The 25,375-nt window shown below is 42.2% G+C and overlaps 1 protein-coding gene across 2 annotated transcripts in view; it reads left to right on the forward strand.

Annotated features, from left to right (window-relative positions):
- kif13ba (kinesin family member 13Ba) overlaps nt 1-25,375 on the forward strand; it is a 90,475-nt gene that overhangs the window by 49,835 nt on the left and 15,265 nt on the right. For both annotated transcript variants that reach the window (XM_028443102.1, XM_028443103.1), the window contains exons 9-21: nt 4,191-4,303; nt 6,007-6,118; nt 6,224-6,436; nt 12,594-12,704; nt 12,825-12,959; nt 14,188-14,318; nt 14,479-14,565; nt 15,165-15,355; nt 16,908-17,187; nt 18,111-18,273; nt 18,368-18,523; nt 19,097-19,246; nt 24,861-24,986. In XM_028443102.1, coding sequence (XP_028298903.1) covers nt 4,191-4,303; nt 6,007-6,118; nt 6,224-6,436; nt 12,594-12,704; nt 12,825-12,959; nt 14,188-14,318; nt 14,479-14,565; nt 15,165-15,355; nt 16,908-17,187; nt 18,111-18,273; nt 18,368-18,523; nt 19,097-19,246; nt 24,861-24,986 — 1,968 coding nt within the window. The remainder of the gene's footprint in view (nt 1-4,190; nt 4,304-6,006; nt 6,119-6,223; nt 6,437-12,593; nt 12,705-12,824; nt 12,960-14,187; nt 14,319-14,478; nt 14,566-15,164; nt 15,356-16,907; nt 17,188-18,110; nt 18,274-18,367; nt 18,524-19,096; nt 19,247-24,860; nt 24,987-25,375) is intronic.

Genomic DNA, 25,375 nt, shown 5'->3' on the forward strand with positions numbered 1-25,375 from the left:
ACTTTACCTATTTAGTCACTGTTTGTCTGTTGTAAGGATTTCATGATCAGGAATCAACAGTGCTGGTTGATTACTTATTGGTGTTCTATCGAAACCCACCGTCTACTGTTCTCTTATATTTTACACTGTCAGCTTTGCAATATTAACATGTTTTAAATTAAAATCCTGAGAAAAGACTGGCCAGTCATTTGATGTCACCTCTGCTTATCAGGAACTCGTTCCGTTCAGTTTATTATAGATTGGCTCCCAAATGCACTTTGACCAACTTTCTGTTCAGTCGCCCGGTAAAAGGTCACTGACTGAAGTGGATGGTGTCATCTCAGCACTGCGCTGTGAAAAAGGAGACAATCGTGCGTTTCCACTGAGACACGTCACCCCTCAGCTTCATGATCCTTTTTCCTGATGGACTGGCTACCAGTGAATGGTGTTAATAATTGACAGGCGTGACTCTGAGCTCGTCAGCTGATACTGCCTGCTCTGTTTTCAAGGCACACTCACAGTAGTTACTATGTCACAGACACAGTTGGTGTGTTCCTCAGTGTGCTAAACAAACACAAGAACATGACATTTGGTCATTTTGTGGGCCTCTGCCTTGTTGAGATGCTCTTTGAGGCAAATGTGTTGATGAATGGTGTACTTAGTGTTTTTTGTTCATAGGAGAGTGTTTTACTATAGGGAATAATAGGGATGTGTTTTCATCATATCTCAGACACGTCATTCTAAGGTCAATCTCTTTGCTCTTTGACCTCATTTTGCTAAACTTAAAGGCAATTTTTTGTTTTGCTTTGTTTTTATGAGTTTTTTCCTTAATTTTTATTTACAAAAAGCCACACACAAAGCACTACAGCTTAACATGTGCTTGTATCAGTTGAATTTCTGACATATCTGTGCTGTACCCTTGAAGACTAAATTAATGGCTTCATAGCTTTCTTGCTTATTTGGTTACTGAGCCAAGTATCAACACTCCAGGCTATGGAGAAACTGGAGTTTCCTCTTTCTTAAAGGCTCAATGTATTGAGGAGGCAAGAAGAAAACAAAAGAAGCATGTTACGACTACTGTAGATGAATGTAAATGAACAATGAAATGAAGCCTTAACTTTTGTTCACATCACAGTAAAAAAAAAAAATTAAAAAAATTCTCTATCAACTTTACAGGAAGCCAGCAAGTGTGTCATGTCTCTTTCTGCAGGTGGGGGAGAATCCTACATTATTAATGATTCCATATACATTAATTAGATCAGGCTTTTGTTTACACTTGTTAGCCAGTGTAGCCTGTACTATGAAGCTGGATAAGAATATTCGGGATATCTCCCAGTTAACGTCATCTTTCTTCGTCACAGACCATCTGTACTATGAAGTGGGATATAAATACGTTCACTTAACCCAGGTGATTTCAGCCAGTCTTCATGAGCGCTCCAGTAAAACGGGTGGAGATTGCAGCGTCGGACCAATCACAAACACGGAGAAACTGAGTAGAGCATTTTACGTCACAATTGAGGAATAATTCTTTTAAAATATGAAGAATTAAAAATCCATAATTCAGACCAAAAACTACACTGTTGCTGCAGAAAAAGCTGTAAAGAAAGAACGCAGACAGGAAGCTGCAGAGACTGTTAAAAGTAAAAGCGTGAGATTATACAATATTAACCCATGGGATGATAAACAGACAGTGCTTTGATCACTTTATTACAGCACAGACGTGTTTCTATTCAGGTAGTGCTGAACGATCACACACATTGGGATGAGAGCACATTATTTCACTGTAGTATGTTCCTGCTGATGCAGTGTTTCTCAAATGCAGGTACGTGTACCCCAGGGATAGGCGATAGCACTACAGGGTGTACTTCAGAGAGAAAGTGTGGAACATTAACAAAACAAAATCATTAAATATATGAAGCTTTATGATGTTTATTTTTAGTTAAAATTTTGAATCATAAAAATAATGATGGAAATTATCTTGATTAGAACATATAAAGGTCAGTCTTGGTCCCACACCAGGTGTGAAATGACCAGAGAATATAAAAACTATAGAAATAAATATATTCAGGAGGCACTAAATACTGTTTCATTCCACCTTTTTACAAAATGTATTGTGTTTATTTATTTATTTATTTATTGGAGGATTAGCCCCTTGAGATGGAACATCTCATATTCGAGGGGGTCCTCAACTTACATAAGATGACAGATACAGCAGAGCAGACAATACAGGAATTCAGTATTTCAAAAATAATAAATACAACAAAGTATAGATAGACACACACACATACACACCCACACACACACATCATCAGATGACTGTAGATCAGTCCATCAGATGTAAATCTATATCTCTCCTAAAGAATGTCATCGGTAAATTAAAGGATTACATTAATCCATTAATAATCTTTATTTCCTAAACTCAGCTATCAGATCTGCACCAATCAGGATCCTCTAACAATGGGCAGCTCATTTTAAAAGAGAACTGATTGGTCAGGAGGAGGGGCTTTAGTACTGTCTCAGATCTTATCCACTTTGTAATCTGGTCCAGACCAGGTTAGGGGTTCAGCCATGGTGATTTAGCGCGATAAGGGGAAATCCAGCTACGTAGTTCAGGCCCAAAATTATACATTGACAGCGTGTGCTAATCCTAGCTGCACCAACGTTATCCAGTGATGTGTGAGCGGTCAGTTTCCTCATTAAACAGCTATAGTGAGATTTGAACACACCGTTACCAGATCAGGGGCTTTAGCTCTTTAATTACATCTCTGTGGTGGCTGTTGTTAAAATAAGCACTCAGCGATTCCCTGGCCTGACTGATCCATTGCGTCTGCTGACATTCAGCTGATTCACTGCTTCAACCAGGACAGCAGATGGAGATCAGGTGTTACATTCACCCCTGTCAGCTGCTGACTGGTCGTTCTGGGCAGGTTGTGAACAGATAGTAATCTATTCCTTTCTCACACAGTAAAGGAAGTGACTGAATTTTTTTTAGATCTGATTAGCTTTGCATAATCACCAGGAAATGTGATGATTGGGATTCATTTTTAGTCAAAAAGTCTATTTTTGATTCTCTGCTACTTTGATGACTGGAAAGCTGATACAGGGTTTGATTGACAGCTCCTCTGTTGATGACTGTGTGGGACAGGTTTGGGGTCAGTTACAATCGCAATTGCGTGATTGATAATTAATTACAATCACAATGAAATTGTAATTGAAATATTTTGTTGCTGTTGTAATCATAATTTAATTGTAATTGAGTTCAGATAATTGCCTTTGTAATTGTAATTGGAAATGAAAATTCTGTAAAAACTACACTTGCAAATTAATTAAACACAAAACTGGGGAAACATGTTACAGTTCTATGGCTTACACATATGTAGTTAGCATTCAATAAAATAAGTTTCATAACAAGTTTACCTGTCAGTTCTCTTTAGGGTCATTTCACCATTTAAAAAAAAAAACAAAACATTAAATTGAAGGGTTTATTGACAGAAAAAATACTTAGAAACCCTCATCAAAAGTATAAATACAAATGTTTTCATGGGATAAGGAAGCCTAACAAGGTAACCAAGAGATGAAAAAGAAATGAGATTATATATAATTGTTTGTAGTGTATTTTATAGTCGATTTAAAACATTGGTCAAAACTGACCATTATCATAAGAGATGCTAACAGAAAGCTAACACAAGAGGAAGGTTAAGTTTAATGGGGTTATAAGTGATTGTAATCATTGAATCTGAACTTTAGTAATCGAGAACGTAATTCTAATTGTCTTTCAGAGGGGAAAATAAATAATAATACCTGTCACCGTAGTTGTAATTGAACATGGATAATTGAAGATGTAATTATAATTTAAAAATGTAATTGACCCCAACCCTGCTATATCTTTTGTGATATATTGAGTTTCAGGACTGATGTTGAAAAACACCAAGAAATGCTCCTAAATACTCATCATAAACACCTCATTTCTTTTAGAAATATTTTCACACATTTTGACATATTTATATATATATATATATATATTCTGCTTTTACCAAAATAAACTAAACTCCTGTAGGTGCTGCCGCACTCTACAGCACTTGTATGTTTACCTTCAGCTACATAAACCAACCAGCTGAGATATTATCAGGCTTATTGTCATCATGGTCATCAAAAACTGAATTCACTAATATAGTAAAGAATTGTTTTTCTTTTTTTTCTTTCCTCTGCAGACGAGCGGGGAGAAGGTGAGTCGTCTGAGCCTCGTAGACTTGGCAGGAAGTGAAAGAGCAGCAAAAACAGGAGCTGCTGGGGAACGACTCAAGGAAGGAAGCAACATTAACAAGTAAGGAAAAACCATTCCAGTTTCACACTGGAATCTCTTTTTGTAACAGGATGGCTGCTCCTCACACTCGCTCATTGTTATTTTTGCCAGATTTTTTTTTTGGGACTGCAGGGCATGGTGTCTGAAGGAATCTTTAGGTGACACATGTTGACAGTAATGTGCCAAATGCAGTGGTTTTTGTTCTGGCCGTCTCCTTTTTGTTGACAGGAACACCCAGATAGAATTTCTAAAAATGACCCCCTTTCACACTGAGAGTAGACATTTTTAATTTCATTTTCATTTCACATTGGTTTGAACCAAAGAATCTAATTTGTGCTTCAGAAAAGGAGCAAGAGAAAGGGCACAGCGCAGCTCCTGGAGCTCAGCGTAGTCGGAGATCTACCAAGTGCTGTATAAAAGTAGGAAGTAGTGCTACACGGGTTTTTTAATTATTCATTATACCTAAGGCCAGAACGGACACAGCGCACCATACCGGAGCATCCAAGCAGCACAATCGTGTCCATCTCCAACCATCAATCCATCAACCCGCTAAGCTGATATAGACATACCTCTGTTTTAATTATTTCTGATCAATTATTTTTGATGCTAAAAAAAGGCCAACAAACGTCCATTCTCTCTGTTTCTATTTGTTCCTCCTAAGGCTGTGCAATTAATCGAAATTTGATAACGATTTCGATTATTACACTCAACGATTACAAAAATAACAATCAACAGCAACAAAAAATGTTGAATTATAATTCTGTTTTATTTGCAAAATAAAACAAACTTTCATGATTTAGCATATCTACAAAAAATAAAGCTTGGCACACACGAGAAAAAAAATATTATTAATAGTAACTTTGAGTTGTTTAATGCGTGCACGCTCCTCTGCCCCGTCCCTCTCAAAGCTGAAGCTATTGTTGCAGACCAACACAAAGAAAGTTGTTATTAACGTCCTTGAAACAATGCAGGAAAAAAATTTAACTTTTTGGTTGGCAAATAATTGTTTGAATAATGATTTAAATTATGACTAAAATCATTGTGATTATTATTTTTGCTATAATCGAGCAGCCCTAGTTTCACTGCACATCACTGCTTACATCACTCTGTGTAACACTGTGAGAAACACCAGATTGCATGGGGTTTGCATTTTTTATCAGCAGACAAAAGAAGATACAATGCAGAGATGGGCAACTTTAATCACAGCGGCGCCACAAAAATGTGTTTGTCTAATCCGAGGGTCAACATTCATGTCAGCGTTTAGAACAATAACCAATCCAGAAAATATTTTTTGTGTGTGTTTTTGCTGTCATTTTTTATATTCTCCTGTAAATGTTTTCCTCATTTTAGGTTTTTGTTGTTTTTTTGCGTGCTTTGGAATCATTTTCTTTTTTGTTGTCATTTTGTGTTTTTGCAGTAATTTGGTATATTTTTGTTGTTGTTTTGTATATTTTTTAGTTTTTTTTGTGTATTTTTCTGTTTTTTGTGTGTTCTTGTGTGCTTTTGGTGTAATTAAGTGTATTTTTGTAGTCATTTAGTGTATTTTTTGTAAGTTTTTTGTCATCTTTTTTCTGTAATAGCGCTTTCCTCTCATACTAGAACTGCAGTAGTGACTGAAGCCTACTCTTGTTAGTCTACAGGAAAGGAAGACAAACTTTAGTTATAGGCTCATGACAGCATGAAAAGTATTACTTGTTTTGACTGTGTATTGTTTTTTTCCACAGGTCCCTCACTACGCTGGGTCTGGTCATTTCTGCGCTGGCAGAACAGGGAACAGCCAAGAACAAGACTAAGTTTGTTCCTTACAGAGATTCTGTTCTGACGTGGCTACTGAAGGTACACAAACTGTTTGACTGTTCACCGCCGATTGTTTAGTTTACTTCAATGTTGATATACTTCCTTGTATTGTGTCACTTATTTTCCATATTTCTCTGCCTTTAGGACTGTCTGGGAGGCAACAGCCGAACAGCAATGGTTGCCACTATAAGTCCAGCAGCAGATAACTATGAGGAGACGCTGTCCACGCTGCGCTATGCTGACCGAGCAAAGAACATCGTCAACCACGCCGTTGTTAACGAAGACCCGAATGCTCGCATCATCAGGGAGCTCCGGGAGGAAGTAGAGAAGCTGCGTGTGCAACTAACGCAGGCTGAGGTGACTGGTCCTGTCTAATTCGTGTGTCATTCGTTCATTTGTTTTTCATTATGTAACAAAAAAGTAATTCATGCACATTAGCTTTGATACAAAAATCGGGCACCTTTATGCAATGCTTCCATTCCCAACTGACCCAAGTAGGTGACCCGAAAGTGGAGTGGTACTCGTGTCCCGTACCTGCTCTACAGAAACCTCGTCATCAATGGATAACATTTTAAATAATTTAACATTCACATTAGCGCTAAAATTATTATTATTATTATTATTACAGACTTAGTGATATTGGGTCAAAAAGAATGTGTTTTAAGATTTGCCAATAGATAGCATCAAAATTATATTACATTTTAAGACTCCTGTAACATTTTATCTTTCAAATATATTTCAGTTCTATTTCATCCCTGCTGACCGCCAGAGGCGGTGCTATAAGCACTGAATATTCTCCTTCGCGCATGCGCAGTGCGAGTATGTATACCAACAATGTCACCCGTGACCCCTGGATGACCCGGAGGAAGTTTATATCTTCAGGTATCACTCCAGGGTACTTTCCTTTTTTTCGTCTCGCGTGCAGTTGCTGGAATACTGTGCATACAAGCTGCCGTCGCTAGTAGCTCCGTGACCGTGGTAGGTCGGAGCAGCGTGCATTCGCTCTCCAGGAGCTGCGACGATGAGTGTTTGGGAAGCGGTAGCTTTACCCATTAGCAACCTCTGTTGGCACAGGCCACGTTAGTGCCCCCTCGCACAGCATATGGTTTGTGTTTGGTCCCGACGACACACGCTGACAGGGTAAGTAGCCGCTTATTTGGCAGATCAACGGTTGTCTTTACAAAATAAGAATGAAAGAGATTGTCGGTGATGGCTGCATTTGAGCTGCCTACTCCTGAAATTTAAGTTAGCCGACTTTATTTGTTTGCCGGTGGGTCGTGTGCGCACGCCCAGAGCCTTGCGTAGATTTGTTTACATTAGTTTCACCGGCTGAGCTAGTGTCATCTTCTGTTAAAGAGCCCAGTTCGAGTGAGGACCACAGTACGGTGTCTTTTTTTTTTTTAAGTATATTTGGGCCTCTACTGTGCAGGCAGCGTGCGCGCTCCCTTCCCCAGTATACGGTCCCTATACTCGCCCAGTCTACGGCGTCCGCCCTCAGGCTAAGCCGAGGAGTGCACGGTGATACCGGACAGGCGGCATACACGCCCCCTCCCTTTGTTGACCTAGAATACCTGTGTTGAAATCAGTGCAGCTGCGATGGATGGCTCTCATATCGCACATCCTGTGGGGCTTCTTTACAGCCAGAGGATGGCCACGACCTATGCCCTGCGTGCCTTGGTTCTGAGCACCTGCGGGAGGCGCTGTCAGGCAATCCCTGCATGAACTGCAGCTACTTGCCTCGGGCGGCCAGGGTTGACAGGTTAGCGGGGGTGAAAGGCTCAGTAGCTGTAGTCGACCTCCCCCAGGCCAGCCACCTCCGACCCGTCAGACACGCTCCAAGAGGCGGGCAGAGGCTACTGCAGCTGCCCCTTCCAGGAAGAGAAAGAAGTCTGACCATAGTGGGTTATCATCTAAAGTCGAGCAGCTGTCTGCTGAATTGGTTCAGATGAGGTCCCTGCTGGCCGACAGCCAGCCGGTTATTCCCCTGGTGGCTGATGCAGCACTCTCTCCCACAATGCCAGCGCTGCAGCCCGAGGAGGATAAAGTTTGTTTGGCTGCTTCGGCTAGCCATTTCTGTGATTATGGGGAGAATTTGGATGTCGGATCCCAGGTGTCTGAGCAGGGCTCCCACTCCTCGGATCAGAGTTCAGGGGCCGAGGTGGAAGACAACTCCATTCGTGCTGTCATGCGCCTGGCTCTACAGCGGCTGCACACAGCTGTCCCACAGCAGGCGGAGGCAGCATCTGCAAGCGCCTTATTCAGGCGAAGGCCTGCCTACACAGCTTTCGCCATTCCACATTCTGTAAGGCTTGCACCCGTCTCTCTGCAGATGGGCGGACCCTGGCAGCCATGCATGATGCAGTGGGAGCTGGCCTGGATCGCACTCCGCCCATCGAGTCTAACATCACTTCTCTTATTGTGTCCCCAGATGAAGCACTTCGAAGGAATGCTAAGTGTCCTCGACCCCAGTGTCGAATAAACGATGACCTTCTCAGGAGGGGTTATGATGCTGGAGCACGTGCTGGTCGCATGGGAAACTCCCTATCACACCTCATGTTGGCCCTCTCAGCCTCACTGCAGGAGGGTGGTGCACATGCCGATGCGGTTACCTTTTGTGATGCCTCATTGGAGGCTTTTGGGCTTATGTCTAGAGAGCTTGGGCAAATAATGTTCATCTTAGTCCAAGCTCGTCGTCAGGTTTGGCTGTCCCAGTCGAACTTAACGGAGGCAGCCAGGAGAATGCTGCGCAGCCACCCGGTCGAACCGATTTGGTCCAGCAGCACAGGAAGCGCTGGAACGAACCATCCAGGTGGGGCAAACCAGGCAGCAGCTTGCTGAGCTTAGCCGGATGCCTCCTCCTGACAGACCCCCGGCCGGCAGGCTGAGGGGCCCCCCGGCTGTTTTTCGCACCCACGTGCCGCCGACAACTCACTCCACTGGTTGTCGTGATGCACACCGTCCCGCACGGAGACCAGTCCGGGATTTTCGGGGCTCTACTCGCCTGTCCCCCAGTTGATTTCGAGCTCCAGAGCCTTTCCGCCCTCCCACTAGGGCCCCGAGGGGCCGGGGGGGCAGAGATTGAGCCCTTGGGGCCGGCGGTTGGATATTTTCGCATCAGCAGCTCCAACAGTGGGCTATTCATGCTTCAGACCCGTGGGTGGTTGCCACCCTAACCTACGGGTACAAACTTCAATTCCACCGCCGGCCCCCCCACGTTAGGCCGGGTCAGAATGACATCCATCAGCGACCCGGAAAAGGCTCTCACATTAGACCAGGAGCTGTCCGCCCTCCTGGCCAAGGGCGCCATCGAGTCCGTAGACCCCTGGTCAAGTCACAGAGGATTCTACTCAACATACTTTTTAGTGGCAAAAAAGACAGGCGGATTCCGCCCAATCCTAGACCTCAGAGGGTTGAACAAATTTCTGAAGGTCATACCTTTTCACATGCTGACCACAGCACGGTGGCTCATGGGGACTGGTTCACATCGATAGACCTCAAGGATGCATACTTTCACGTCCCAATTGCTCAGCAGCAAAGGCAGTTTCTGCGCTTCGCATACCGCGGCCGCTGCTGGCAGTTCAGGGTGCTGCCCTTTGGCCTCTCTCTCTCCCCAAGGGTCTTCAGAAGGTGTGTGTCTGCGGCCCTAGCACCTCTACAGTCTCGGGGCTTGAAGGTTCTTCTATACCTGGACGACTGGCTGATCTGTGCTCCATCCCGGGTCCAGGCGTCACAAGACACAGAGCGTCTCCTGTCCCATGTGGCTCGACTTGGACTCAAGGTGAATGTGGAAAAAAGTTGCCTGGTGCCATCCCGGGTCACAGTTTTCATTGGGGTTTTACTGAACAGTTTAACTATGACACCGTGTGGACGTATTTTTCGCCAGCTTGCCTTATTCAGGGAGGGCCGCTGGCAGACCTATGTCTCTTTCCTTCATCTTTTGGGCAAGCTAATGTCTGTCTCGGGGGTAGTTCCTCTGTGCTTGCTGTCGCTGCGCCCGCTGCAGAGGTGGCTGAACAGCTTTCACATGGAGGCCAAGCAGCACAGCAGCAGGAAGCTCAAGGTCTCACAGCAGTGTCTTTGTGCCCTGGCTTCGTGGAGGGACAGGGCTTACTTGCTCAGAGGCGTCCCTATAGGCTCCGTTCCATCTCGCAGGGAGACCGTTACCACATACACATGCCTCTCAGGATGGGGTGCCGGGTGGCAGAGCAGGACGGCCCAGGGGTGTTGGCCTGTGGAAGACCAAGGTGCACACATCAATGTTTTGGAGCTGCGTGCGGTTCACCTAGCTCTCAAGCACTTCTTGCCACATCTGAGGGACAAGAATGTCCTTGTGTGGTCAGACAACACGATCTGCAGTGTATCACATAAACCATCAGGGCGGTACCAAGTCTGCAAGGCTGCTGGAAGTGGCAAGGGAGTTCCTCACATGGGCAGCCCCCCGCTTGATCAGTATACGAGCAATGCATATACCGGGAGAACAGAACCACCTCTGTCACGGCGCACCGTGGCGCCTTCCTGACAGGAGGGATCTCCTTTCCCAACTGGCCAGGCGGATACGGCACCCCAATCAGCAACTCCTTCAACTGTGCGTTTGGCCACTGGAGGGCCCGAGACGCTCTTGAGCGTCTGTACCGACCCAGTTAGATATACTATAATGAACGCAAGAGCGCCGTCTACTCGCCTCCAGTATGAGAACAGATGGAAACTGTTTTCCGACTGGTATACAATGCAGGAGGTGGACCCTGTGCACTGCCCTGTGCCAACTATCCTGGACTTCCTCCAGTCCCTTCTGGACAAAGGGCTTTCTCATTCAACGCTGAGAGTCTATGTCGCAGCAATATCTTGCCGACATGTAATGGTCGACAATGGCACGATTGGTCACCACAAGCTGGTGTCCCTTTTCTTGAGAAGAGCTTGGAGGTTGCATCCTCCTTCCACCATCTGAGCCCTTGGCACAAGCAGCGCTGAAGTGGGTTACCCTTAAGACTGCGTTCCTTCTGGCCATTTCCTCTGCAAAGCGTGTCAGTGAGCAACACGCCCTGTCAATCAGCGACACATGTCTGAGGTGGAATTCGGACGGCTCGGGAGTCACTCTGTGGCCGAACACAGCTTTTCTCCCTAAAGTGCTGTCCCGCGCTTACCTCAACCAGCCCATTCGGCTGGCACAGTTCAACCCTTCTTCCGTGGGGCCAGAGGTCCAGTCTGGCCTGTTGTGCCCAGTGTGCACCCTGGAAGCCTACATTGCAGCTACTGTAGGTTTTCGGGGGTCTGATCAGCTCTTTCTCTGTTATGGTGGCCCTAACAGTGATGGTGCTGTCTCCAAGCAGCGCCTGTCCAACTGGATTGTCGATGTGATTGCCCATGCATATCGGGCAAGTAACTGTCTCATCCCATCTGGTGTGCGGTGCCACTCTACCAGGAGTGTTGCTAAGTCATGGGCTGCCCTGAGCGGAGTGCCCCTGGAGGACATCTGTGCTGCGGCCTCATGGGAATCGCCGGGCACTTTCTCCAGATTCTACAGGGTGAATGTAGCCGCACCCCATCCAGTAGCCATGGTCCTTCAGCCAGAGTCCTCTGATCCTACTCACTGAAGGGTGGTAAGCAGGATTCTTCGTGACTTTCTGGTATAAGTCATTCAGTGCTTAAAGCACCGCTTCTGGCAGTCAGCAAGGATGAAATAGAACGAATAGTTACGAATGTAACTATGGTTCTATGAATCCCGAATGACCGTCAGAGCTCTTTGTCACTCAGAACCCTTGTGTGCTCGCGAGAAGATTCTGTAGGAAAGTACCCTGGAGTGATACCTGAAGATATATACTTCCTCCGGGTCATCCAGGGGTCACGGGTTACATTGTTGGTATACATACTCGCACTGCGCATGTGCGAAGGGCAATATTCAGTGCTTAAAGCACCCCCTCTGGCGGTCATTCGGGATTCATAGAACCATAGTTACATTCGTAACTCTTCGTTTCGAAGGGTTATTCACAAAATTAATGAAATCAGTGGCAGCGATCATTATAAGTTGCATTAATGATAAAAAAGTGAATAGTTTAATCTATAAAAGAATAATGGAAAGCATAAAAATCAAGTAATTGTTTTCCTCTAAAAGATGCAATTACTTTCTTATGCAATGTCTGACAAGAAATTCAGATTATTGATCTTAAGCACTAAAAAATGGGAACCGCTACTTCTGCTGTAGCCCCATTTTCAGGTCAAAAGCCCATGCATACTGTATATTTGTGTTATTATTTATTTAAACTGAATACAAAAACTGAGTGCTTGTGAGTACATAAATTCATTGATTTGGAAAATTATTTGTTTTTCGTTTTTTCATTTTGGTTTTTTTGAAACAGATATAAAAAACTAAGTAGTTTTCTTGTTTTTTTTTCATTTTTTGTTACATAATGAAAAATAAATGAACGAATGGTACACGGACTATGTCTAAATGACAATGTACTTGTGTGTTCACGGTATGTATCCATTTCTGAAATTTTGTCTGTGTGATTTTCTAAAGTCCCTGAAAGCCCCTGAACTGAAGGACCGCCTGGAGGAGTCTGAGAAGCTCATTCAAGAGATGACCATCACCTGGGAGGAAAAGCTTCGCAAAACGGAGGAGATCGCACAGGTGTGACACACGAGACGTAGAGAGATTTACATCAGCTACATCAGTTTGGCTGTCCAACACTCATTCCTCTTGTCTTTCTGGTCAACCAACACTTGTTTATGCTTGTGTGTTTTTCTGTAGGAGCGTCAGAAGCAGTTGGAGAGTTTGGGTATTTCTCTGCAGTCTTCAGGGATTAAAGTCGGAGATGATAAGAGTTTTCTCGTCAACCTCAATGCTGACCCTGCCCTTAATGAACTGCTTGTGTACTACTTGAAGGTATGCCATCACATGTAAACTCACGCAAGCACACACATAAACTGCTCTTATTACGCTTATCTAAAGGAAATATAATTTTTGCATTATAACTCACGCTGAGTCTCATTTTTCCCTGACTGGCCGGAATCATATCTTAGTCAGAATACACTGATTGTTTATAATATTAAAATGAAGCTGTCATTGTATTGCTTCTCGGCTTAGCCAGACATATTTGCATATTTGGGACTTTTTTCTTAAATGGCCTAAATTACTAATAAGTATCTCAAAGTTTTTTGTCGAATTTCCTATTTTGTTTTACAGCATTTTAACAAGAAAATACTATGGTGTGCAATCTTTTGTATGTTTTTTCAACATTTTTGGTAGGGTGACCATCATTTTATTTCCAAAAAAAGGGGACATGGGCCAACTTGGCATACTCGAAGGTACTCCACATTTTCTTGAATCTACCTTGTAACGACAAAATACAGTATAGTAGATAAATAATTTGTCGTTGTCCGTAAGGTTTAAAAAGCATAAAAATGAATATACACAAGTAAAGACTAGCTACTGAAAAGCAGAACAACATTCATTCATCCAGAAATGTAACTTATTTTACCCTTAATTTCCTATATTGTAAGTTTCATTTTCAAAACTCTTATCCTCCATGGAGGTTTTATCATTCAGGTAAAAATACCATAATTACATAATTCTCCGAATTTCTCCAATAGAGCAAATATTAGCGAACTTATGGTCTTTTAATTTAACTGTTCCCAAGATGAGTTCAAGGTCCCTGGGAAACCTGAACATTTTTACAAGTTTTATAATCCTGCTGGACGGTCTGGAAAAGACGTGAAAAGAGGACATGTCCGGGTAAATCCAGACATATGGTCACCCTATATCTGGCATGTTTTAAAGTTCTAAATGTGGCTCTATCAAATGTAACTCACGTGGTTCTAAAATGTTAAATGTTTTGACCAAGCTGTAACAAAAGGTCGTCACATTCTGCAGTTTGGAGAGTAAGATAACATCTGGAACCGTATGGGTTTGTAAAATAGATGATTGTAATTGCGTCTTGTCTAAGTATAAAGCAGTTGCATGGAAATAGTGAAACAGCTACTGTTTGTTGGGTTTGATCTGGACCAATAACATAGATTGAGGCCAGCTGCAGAATTGTGCGTGCTTTTTCCTGGAATGTCCTTTCCCAGGCTGCTGCTGCTGACTGACGACTGATGGGAGCATTGTGTTTCAGGATCACACTAAAGTGGGCTCAGCAGACTCCCAGGACATCCAGCTGTGTGGGATGGGCATCCAGGCAGAGCATTGCATCATCGATATCACACCAGAGGCCGGAGTCATGCTGAACCCCTATCGTAACGCTCGGTGAGAAAATGCACATTCCTTTGTTTCAAAGCATCTCAATGGGAACCTGCAAACGCCAGCACTCATTTTTTAACAAAAATATCATCCAGATCATCCTTTACATGCAGCTCCTTAAAGGTGGCGTCTCACTTTACTAATCACACCACTCTGTTTCTTAAAGGACATGTGTTAATGGTTCTTCAGTGACAAACGCTTTGCAGCTTCACCACGGTGATCGAATCCTCTGGGGAAACAATCACTTCTTCAGGTAATCCACATCTGCTTTTAGTAGTCAGTGTATATACAGTATGGTCCATGTGTTTGGCCCCTAAAAACGTTGATTTGTTGTACTCGTATGTTACTTTCTTTCTAGTGTTTAATTCCACATTTTACACCTATTTTGCAACTCAGTAAAATTTGAGATATCATAGCTGGTGTCTATTTGAAACATCATCATCTATCAACACACAATATATTTCATTTTGTCTGTTTAATGTAATTATTCTGCTGTCGTTTTATTTAAAGATGTCAACAAATTTTACCTTTAAATTAGCAAAACTTTTTGAAATAAGTCACAATAATGAAGAAGCAAAGCATATTGTCTTTATATATAAAGCACTATAGCATTTCCTTCGTATTGAATTTTGAATGTTTTGGAAAAAAAATCTGCCACATGCTTTGTGTGTACTGACGTAGGACTGCATGGGTTTGATTGTTGCCCTGACAAAGTAAATTCTATTCTATCACGCTGGTCTTTTGAGGTCTAAAAGTTAAATATAATAATGTATTGTTAACAATGACAGTGCATGCCCATCCATTTCTTTGTAAATATATGTATTTATTGATTGATTGATTGATAAATTCTAGGATCAACCTACCCAAGCGTCGCTTTCGAACCACAGAGGATGAGGAAGGGGAGGGTGGTGTGATGAAGAGCAGTGGTAGCAGTGAGCAGCTGGATGCAGACGGAGACACAGGCAGTGAAGTGTCCAGTGAGGTCAGCTTCTCCTACGAGTTTGCACAAACGGAGGTCATGATGAAGGCACTGGGCAACAATGGTGAGATGTGTTGGGATCAGGGTTGGGGTCAGTTATAAATGTAGAATTGTAGTTGCTTAATTGATAATTCATTACAATTATGCTGTAATTATTACTGTAATAAATATGTTGCTGTTGTAATCATTGTTTAATTATAATTTAGTTCAGATAATTGCTGTAATTTTTATTGGTTTGGAAATTCTGTTAAAATTGTCAATTACAATTTAATTAAATGCAAAACTGGTAAGCCATGTTACAGTTCTATGGCTTCCACCAGAGTTTCTCAAATGGGGGTACGATGGCACTACAGGGGTTACTTGAGAGAGGAAAATGTATCAATTCGACAAATGAAACCATAAAAAATATGGGGTAATAATGTTTTGGTTTTTTTAGTTAAAAGTGATAATCTTTATAATGATGTTATAAAAGGAGAGAGAAGGAGGGAGATGACCAGAAATGATGCAAACTATGGAGATAAATCTATTCAGGAGGCATAAAATACTGTTTCATTCCACTTATTTACAAAATAACCTTATTTAAAATGTGTGTTATCTCCCATTCATTTCATCATTATGCTCTATATTTGTTTTTTCATAGTATTCTGAGCCAAATGTTGTAGTCGGGCAAACTGGGTACCGGTACTTAACCCAAAAAGTTTGAGAACCACTGGCTTGCACATATGTAGTTAACAATTATGGAAAAATGTTTCATATCAAGCTTGAGTGTCCACCGGCACACAAAATGTGAAATAAACCCACCCAGTCCTTTGTTTGTGGTCTGTGTAAGTCTTACATCACAGAGAATTTAGATTTAGACCACAGGGAATTGTTGAAAAATGGGTATAATATGTCCCCTTTAAATAGGGACCATACACATTTACATAGATTACTGTGAATGTAACTGGTTTTGTAAAAAGAGTTTAGAGCTATTGCTAAATTCCAACATAGAATCATCACAACGGGCCTATAAATGACAAACATACAAGGCAAATCAAAATACATACCACAGAGATACTACATGAGATCATTAGTAAATATCTTTCAAAGAATCAAAGTGTTTATCATCATGTGTACAGTAAGGAAACCTGTTTCCCTGTATAATTGTCTTACTTTGCTGTTCACACTGGATACCACAAAGATTAAAAACAATAAAAATAAATGTATAATGATAATTTTAAAAGTACTTTAAAATATATATGTACAACATTAGTAACTGTACTTGAGTGCAAGGTAAAAATGTGCAATGGGAGTGTGAATGGAGCTGAAGGTGAAGCATACACACTTTGGTCCCCTGTGGACTGTTTTATGTGCTACATCCGTTAGTGAAATTGCAATTAAACTTTAGTAATTGAGAACATAATATACACACTAATTATAATTTATTGTAATTGAGGTTAAAATGTCAGTCATCATGACCGTAATTGAATTGTATTTGAACAGGGTACATTATTGTAATTGAAAAATGTAATTGACCCCAACCCTGGTTAGGAAAATAGAATAAGAAATAATAATCCCAAACTGAACGCCACCTTTAAATGTTAAATGCCAACTGTTAAATGCTGTGTGTGTGTCAGACCCCATGCAGGCGGTGCTGCAGTCCCTGGAGAGGCAGCACGAGGAGGAGAAGCGCTCGGCTCTAGAGCGACAGCGGCAGATGTACGAGCAGGAGCTCCAGCAGCTCAGAAAGAAGCTCAATCCAGACCGGCTGTCCAGTGCTCAGTCAGCCGGGCCCGGCTCGGCCCAGCAGGGCCCGGGCCAGCAGTCGCACTACCGCAGCATGGAGAGACTGAGCATGGGCGGAATGAGCCACTCAACCAGTGCTCAGAGCAGACTGAAGCAGTGGAGTGAGGACCGGTAAGTTTCATGTTTCCATCTAAAATCGTAAAACAACTCAGTCAAAGAACAGTTGAATGGAGTGCTGCATGGGTTTCTTAAAGGTTAAAGATGCTTGGAAAAATGTTGTTTCTTTGCTGCTCTTCAGTTTGGGGATCCAACTTAAAGTTTTGATAAGATTTGAGGCACTCAGAGGGACTGTTGATAAAAAGCCTTTATCCATGTTCAGCAGGGCAGTTACAAAATGGCTACCTTCAAACTCATTGCCCGAGGGCCAAAGCCAACCCTTTGGAGCATCCAATTCAGCCTGTAGGAGAAAATCAAAATGGCAGAGAAAACATGATTCATTGTTTAAATGAAAGTCAACAATATTTGCAGGGACTCACACTTTTCCTGCATGATTGCAGTCATTTTTAATGTTAAACAGTTGAAAAAAAACTCAAAATTCTTACAAAATCAATACATTTTCCTCAATTTATGACAATATTACCCTTTATAACCCAATTAAATTGAAATTGGTCACACAATCTAGGAAATTTAAAGTGAAGATCCTGTTGGGACTGATATCTATCAGTTATTGTTTGGATATGGTCATTATGTATTTTATTTTTATGTACAAGTGTAAACTAGGGAACAAAATGTGTTCGACACCCCTGCTTTAAAGGTTCTCAACAGGTCACATGATTAATAGTCACATGATAAAGTGAAAGGTTACACAATTAAAAAATGTAAAATAGTCCATTCAGTTAGGTTTGAATACATGAAACACATCTGTATTAAAAATCACTTTAGACTGAATGGACACACTGAGAATTTCTTTCTAAAAAATTATTAATTTTAGGAAAGCTACAAAAAAGGAGAAAAGTCCAGAGCCTCAGATCTTCTTAAAACTAGTAAAACAACTTCTTCAACTACTTGTTTGTTCTTCTGTTGCCTTACTGCAGAGAGGCTGTGTTGGTGAGGAGTCTGCGGCGATTAAGGGACCAAATAGTGAGGGCTAACACACTAGTGCAGGAAGCTTGTTTCATCGCGGAGGAGCTGGAGCGACATACAGAGTACAGAGTCACGCTGCAGATCCCATCGGACAACCTCAATGCTAACCGCAAGGTCTAAAAAACACGAAACAAAAAAAAAAACAGAACATTTCCATAAGAGTTCTGCCTTGAGTCAATAACTGTGAGTGTGTCCGTGGTGTGTGCAGAGGGATGCTGTGCTCAGTGAACCAGCGATTCAGGTTCGCCGTCGGTGTCGAGGGAAGCAGATCTGGAGTTTGGAAAAAATGGAAAATCGTCTGGTGGACATGAGAGAGTTGTACCAGGAGTGGCAGGACTACCACATGCATCACCAAGACAACCCTGTGAGTTCTTTGAAAGGACTTCATTACACGCACATGCTTGTTTTGGAGTGTTTTGATACCGAATGGATGATGTGATTATGACTTAGTGGCTTCAACATAGTAAAAATGATGGGCAAAACATAAAACATTTTGTAAAGTAAAAGCTAATTCAGCTGTAGATATCTCAGCCTCTTCAAATACAAAAAAAATAATTAAAATCAACAATTTTTCAGTGCTTATATCACATGACGGCAGTCATTTTTAATCTCAAATTTTCCTCAACTTATTCCATTAAATTTCCTCAAATTCCCATAATCAGGGAAATTGAAGTGAAGATCTTGCAGGGACTGATATACCCACATACTTAATCATTTATATATCATTTGTACATGGAGTGCAAACTAGGGCATATTAATGTTGAATTTTCTCTTTTTTCCACCTAAAATCCATGGCCCACTTCAGCTCCAACTGCTCCGTATTTGGCTCCTGAACTAAAATGAATTTGACACCCCTGATTTATAGAGTCAAAAATCTAAACTACTGCTGCTCATTCACCCATTGTTGGAGTGAAACTCTCCTGTTTTCTCCTTCCAGGTCATGCGCTCATATTTCCGTCGAGCCGATCCATTCTTTGATGAGCAGGAAAACCACAGTCTGATTGGCGTCGCCAATGTTTTCCTGTCCTGTCTTTTTTATGACGTCAAGCTGCAATACGCCGTCCCCATCATCAACCAGAAAGGAGAGGTACAGTCGCAGTGTTTTTTTTATTTAAACTTTCATACATATTTTATTGAAGTAGCTCATTCTAACAAACTGAACATAAAATAAAATGCTTGGGATGCTACATTTGTGAAAGTTGTTTAAAATTATGTTTCTGTTGATCTTTTATTAAATAATTATTAACTTCAGTCCCCAGTGTACACATGAGCCAGCACTGCAGTAGCATGTTCAAATTTAAACTAATGGAATATTTTGTGAATTAAAGATTGTTTTGCTTAATGAACCAATAAATTTGGTCTCAAAGAAATCATTTGAACTCCAGTTTGGGAATGAGTCGTGATGACGTAGAGTAGAGAATTCCTGGCTCCTGCAGGGCATGTTCTCAAAGCAGCACAGATCATATGTTGTCAGTTGAAAAGTGCATAGACTCCCAAGTCTGTGTGTGCATTTTTTATTAGGCCATGAACATTTGGGACGATGGATGGAGGGATCCAACAGCATTTCATTGTTTTTAATCTTCAATGGTTGTGAGCGTGCTCAGATGAAAAAATAGATAATTGTATCACTCACCATCCTTTAGAAAGTTCTTTCATAGATTACAATTTTCTGCAGATTTCCAGATATCTGTTTATTGCGATGACTTGATTCACTCTGTTCCCGTGGATGTGTTGCATTGTTGAATCGAGCTTTTAAAGTGAAAAAAACTTGACACTCATTGGGGTCTGCATTTGCAAAGCAATCGTCAACACCAGGGTTGGAGTCAATTATAATTGTAAATGCATAATTGGTCAATACTTACAATTATGACATAATTACAATTGTAATCTTAATTGAAAAAAAATGTTGCTGTTTTAATCATAATTTAATTGTAAGCATACGCGGCCTATTGTAATCGTAAGGATTTTTATTATTATTATATTTATTATGTTTCCCCCTGCTCAGTGGGTGACTTGGGGTGTGTTCATGTGGATGGTGGCAGAGGGAAAGAAGCTGTTTTTGTGTCTGGAGGTTCTGGTCCTGATGGACCGAAACCTTCTTCCAGAAGGGAGAGATTGAAACAGTTTGTGACTGGGGTGGGAGGGGTCGGCCACAATCTTTCCTCCTGCACGCCTCAAAATCCTGGAGGCGTACAGGTCCTGGAGGGAGGGCAGATTGCAGCCGATGACCTTCTCTGCAGAGTGGATGATACGCTGCAGTCTGGCCTTGTCCTTGGCTGTAGCTGCAGCGTACCAGATGGTGATGGAGGAGCAGAGGATGGACTGGATGATGGAGCTGTAGAAGTTCACCATCATCTTTGTTGGCAGACTGAACTTCTTCAGCTGCCGCAGGAAGTACATCCTCTGCTGAGCTTTTTTGATAAGGGAGCTGATGTTCAGCTCCCACTTGAGGTCCTGAGTGATGATGGTCCCCAGGAAGCAGAAGTACTCCACAGACCTTACTGTAGAATCTCCCAGGGTGAGGGGCGTGAGGGGGGCTGGGTTCTTCCTGAAGTCTGCTATCATCTCCACTGTCTTTAAAGCGTTGAGCTCCAGGTTGTTCTGGCTGCACCAGGACACCAGCCGGTCTGTCTCCCACCTGTAGTCAGACTCATCTCCATCAGAGATAAGACCGATGATGGTCGTGTCGTCTGCAAACTTCAGGAGTTTGACCAACTGGTGAGAGGAGGTGCAGCTGTTGGTGTACAGGGAGAAGAGCAGAGGAGAAAGAACACAGCCCTGAGGAGATCCAGTGCTGATGGTCCGGGGAGCAGAGATGGTTTTTCCCAGCTTCACGTGCTTCTTCCTGTCAGACAGGAAGTCTGTGATCCACTTGCAGGTGGAGTCTGGCACGTTCAGCTGGGAAAGCTTGTCCTGAAGGAGAGCTGGGATTATAGTGTTGAAAGCAGAGTTGAAGTCCACAAACAGGATCCTGGCGTAGGAGCCTGGGGAGTCCAGGTGCTGGAGGATGAAGTGGAGAGCCAGGCTTACAGCATCGTCTACAGACCTGTTGGATCTATAGGCAAACTGCAGGGGGTCCAGGTGGGGGTCGGTGATGTCCTTGATGTGGGAGAGCATGAGGTGTTCAAAGGACTTCATGACCACAGATGTCAGAGCGACGGGTCTGTAGTCATTAAGTCCTGTGATCCTCAGCTTTTTAGGGACAGGAACGATGGTGGAGGCCTTAAAACAGGCTGGTACGGTACATGTCTCCAGTGAGGTGTTAAAAATGTCTGTGAACACTGGAGACAGCTGATCAGCACAGTGCTTTAAGGTGGAAGGAGAGACAGAGTCCGGTCCACAAGCCTTACGGGGGTTTTGTCTCCTGAAAAGTCTATTTACATCTCTCTCTTTGATGGAGAAAGGTGTCTCTGTGGGAGGGGCGGAGGAGGGGGGGAACATAGGGGAGAGAGCCTCTGTAAGCAGCTGTGGTGAGACTGTAGCTTTGATGTGGGGGGTGAAGGTGTTGGAGTGAGGCTGGTCAGAGGTGTGAGGGGGGTTGGAGTCAGGTCTGTCCCATTGTCTGTCAAATCTACAATAGAAGTTATTCAGACTGTTGGCCAGGCAGAGGTCGTTAGCAGCAGCAGGGGCTCTGGGCTTGTAGTTTGTAATTTGCCTGAGCCCTCTCCAGACAGAAGCCGAGTCATTCCCAGAGAACTGATGTTGTAGCTTCTCTGAGTACAAACGTTTGGCTTTTCTCACCTCCTTTCCAAACGTGTACTTCGACTCTCTGTACCTGGCTCTGTCTCCACCCCTGAAAGCAACCTCTTTGTCTGCCCTCAGCCCTCTGAGCTTAGCTGTGAACCAGGGTTTGTCATTGTTATAACTCACCCTGGTCTTTGATGGAATGCAGCTATCCTCACAGAAGCTGATGTAGGACGTCACAGCTTCTGTAAACTCATCCAGAGAACTGTTCGCAGACCTGAAAACATCCCAGTCAATCCAGTCCAAACACTCCTGGAGTTTCTCCACTGCTTCACTGGTCCACTGTTTAGATTCCTTCACCACAGGTTTACAGAGCTTCAGCCTCTGTCTGTATGAAGGAATCAGGTGGACCATCACATGGTCCGATCGGCCCAGTGCAGCACGGGAAACGGCGTGAAAAGCACTGCTTAGTGTGGTGTAACAGTGATCCAGTGTCTTCTCCTCTCTGGTCGGACATTTAATTAATTGTCTATATTTGGGGAGCTGGTGTGAGAGGTCCCCTTTATTAAAGTCACCAAGCACAATGATAAAAGAGTCCGGGTAGGTCCGCTCCATGCACAGGATCTGGTCAGCGAGTGTGCGCTGTGCCTCGCGCACATCAGCTGACGGTGGGATGTACACACCAACCAGGCTGAATGAAGCGAACTCACGGGGGCTGTGAAATTTACAGGGTAACTATAGAAGAGCACACAGATCACCCATACCAAAATGTGCGCCGCTAGGTGGCGCCATAATGGGTGCAAACACATTTTGTCCTGTAACTTTCACGTTTTAAATGACATCTTCCAAAACTTCATATCCACCTGTTCACAGCAAATGGCACGTTGGCCTGTGTCTTGACGCTCGCCACAAGCCCATCATCCTTTGTGACGTACTTCTACGGGCTCCGCGAAACCTGGCATGGAAATTCTATAAAGTATAATTTACAATTTAATTAAATGCATAACTGGGGAACCATTTTACAGTTATATCTTTCGCGTATGTAGTTAATTATTAAAATATGTTTCAGATCCACATTATACTGACACAAAAAAGGCTGAAACGCCCAAATATTAATACCAATAATTTCCTGGATGAGGAAGTCTAATGAGGTATATTTTACAGAACAGAAAGCTAACACAAGAGGAAGGTTACATTTAGTAGGTTTATTTATTAAAGGCTCAGTAATTGTGATTAACTGAAATTTAACTTTAGTAATTGAGAATGTAATTGTAATTGACTTAAAAGAGGAAAATAATTGGAAAAGTTTCCGGTCAATGTATTCATTATTGAGTTGTGGTTGAATATGGATAATTGAAGACGTAATTGTATAGAATACAGGAATTGAGCCCAACCCTGAAACATTTTCCGAATTCTAAAGGTGTTAACACCGAAAGCTACTTCAGCGACTCTGGTGATTAGATTACATTCAAAATCAATGTAAATGACGCAACTTCAAGTGACCTCCCTTCAAGTGACACGACTCACACAATTCTAGAAACTCAATCACACAACCTGAGTTGCTGGAAGTCGCTCAAAGTAAAAAAATTAACTTATCAAGCCACTTCAAGTGACGCTGTGTCACGACATCCATTCGGCATTGAGTTTCTCCCTACGTCACATTCCCCGGTCGTCACATCACTGAAGAAACATGAAGGAAAAAGTCATTGTGGCTACCCTATCTAGTACAACACCTGAGTTTCTTTTTAGCGGGACCGCAAAAATATAAAATATCGCATCTAGCCTTCTGGCGTTTCTAGATTTTGTACAAATAATGTCACAGTGATGGTGGGATCAGCCATGTTTTATGTGAAAATAAAAATTGAGCCAGAAACAGGCTTTGAAATTGGCGGGGTAAAAAGCGCGACTATGTTCAAGCGACTCATCACGCTAAAGTGGCATTCAGTGTGAACGCATCTTAAGACGCGACTCACTGGGGATACAATAAGCAACTGAATGGTTAAGAAGAGAGAGATACTGCACAACAAACACACAAGAAGGAATTAAAGAGGAAAGAAGTGCAAAAGATGATAGAACTTCAAACAAGCTTTCAAACTTGTAGAAGTACAAATGAGGAAGTGTAAATAGTTAGATATTAATAAGCTATAGCTAGAAAATATTTGTTGAGGTCAAGAAGGATGATTATGAGAACCAGTGTTGAAGAAAACAGGGGCCAAGTATCATCTTATTTTCAAAATGGCATGTTGACTTTTCATCAAATATTTTGGCTTATTTTAAGTCGGTGGTTCCCAAACAGGGGTACGCGTACCCATGGGAGTACAGGAGCACTATTGCTGGGGGTACTCTGAAAGACTTAACAATTCATTTAAAAATAATCAATAAATGTTCCTAGTTCCTTTTAGGATATTTTGGGACAAATTCACCACAAACTAACAGTACTATTGCTCAATAAAATACTATATTTTCTTGTAATTTATTGAAACAGGATTATTTTATGTGTAGAGGCCATTTTATCACACTTCTGACAATAGGAGACAAGAATTAGCTACATTTTACAAAGGAGATCATATTTACCTAATATTGAAGTAATTACTTGAAAGTTGTATGGTATTTAAAAAAAAAAAAAAATCCACTTTTAATGCCACTCATTGTTTTGAACTTGTAGATTAAGCCTTAGGGAACCAATGTTTGAGACAGTTATGGGGTTTAGGAAAACTTGCTGTTCCACAAATGAAAAATAATATGAAATTATGGAGAAGGTATGAAGGGAGGTACACGGGACAAAAAAGATTGGAACCACTGTTTTAAGTTTATGTTGTTTTTTTTTGTATCCATTGTATCACTCTAAATAGGGGGTAAATTACTGAAAAGCTCTCGGCTTCAGGCTAACAACGTTGCAGCAAACACATTTTAGCTGAAAATAGATTTCACTGTTTCTATCTCTGCTCTTTGGTTCTAAATGTTGGCGACTCCTGTCATAGAACAATGATCAGACTTTGTGGTCTCTCTGTGACCAGGTGGCAGGGCGCCTTCATGTGGAGGTTGTGAGGGTCGGAGGTGGTATAGAGGACAACATCGCTGGTGGAGAAGAATATGATAACGGCCAAGACACTGAACTTCAGGACCGCAAACTAGTCTGCATGGTAAGGACTAGTGATGCACCCAAATTCTGGCCACTGAAAGTCTTCAGCTGAAAATGGCCCAAAAGTGTATTTTCGGTTTTTGGCCGAAACACTTTTCCCACCGAATGAAACAGGATGTTGTAAAGACGCAAGCTAAAGAGGCGGTCAGTGCACAATCAATGATGCACGCCGCAATCAAAGCACACAGAGCGCGTTTAATGTATGAGTGGGTCATGTTAAACATTTTATATTTTTATTTTATTTTGTGCATTGTTGGAATGTCAGTGCTAAATATTTCAATATTTTAATTGATTTATACTTTGAAGCATTAATATTAATTTATACAATTGCAATGTTTTAACTTTAGTGAGGTTAGTACACATTCACAGCCAGAAATGCAATGGGAATAA

The sequence above is a fragment of the Gouania willdenowi genome, chromosome 3 (genome assembly GCF_900634775.1).
Source record: "Gouania willdenowi chromosome 3, fGouWil2.1, whole genome shotgun sequence".
NCBI classification, from domain to species: Eukaryota; Metazoa; Chordata; class Actinopteri; order Blenniiformes; family Gobiesocidae; genus Gouania; species Gouania willdenowi.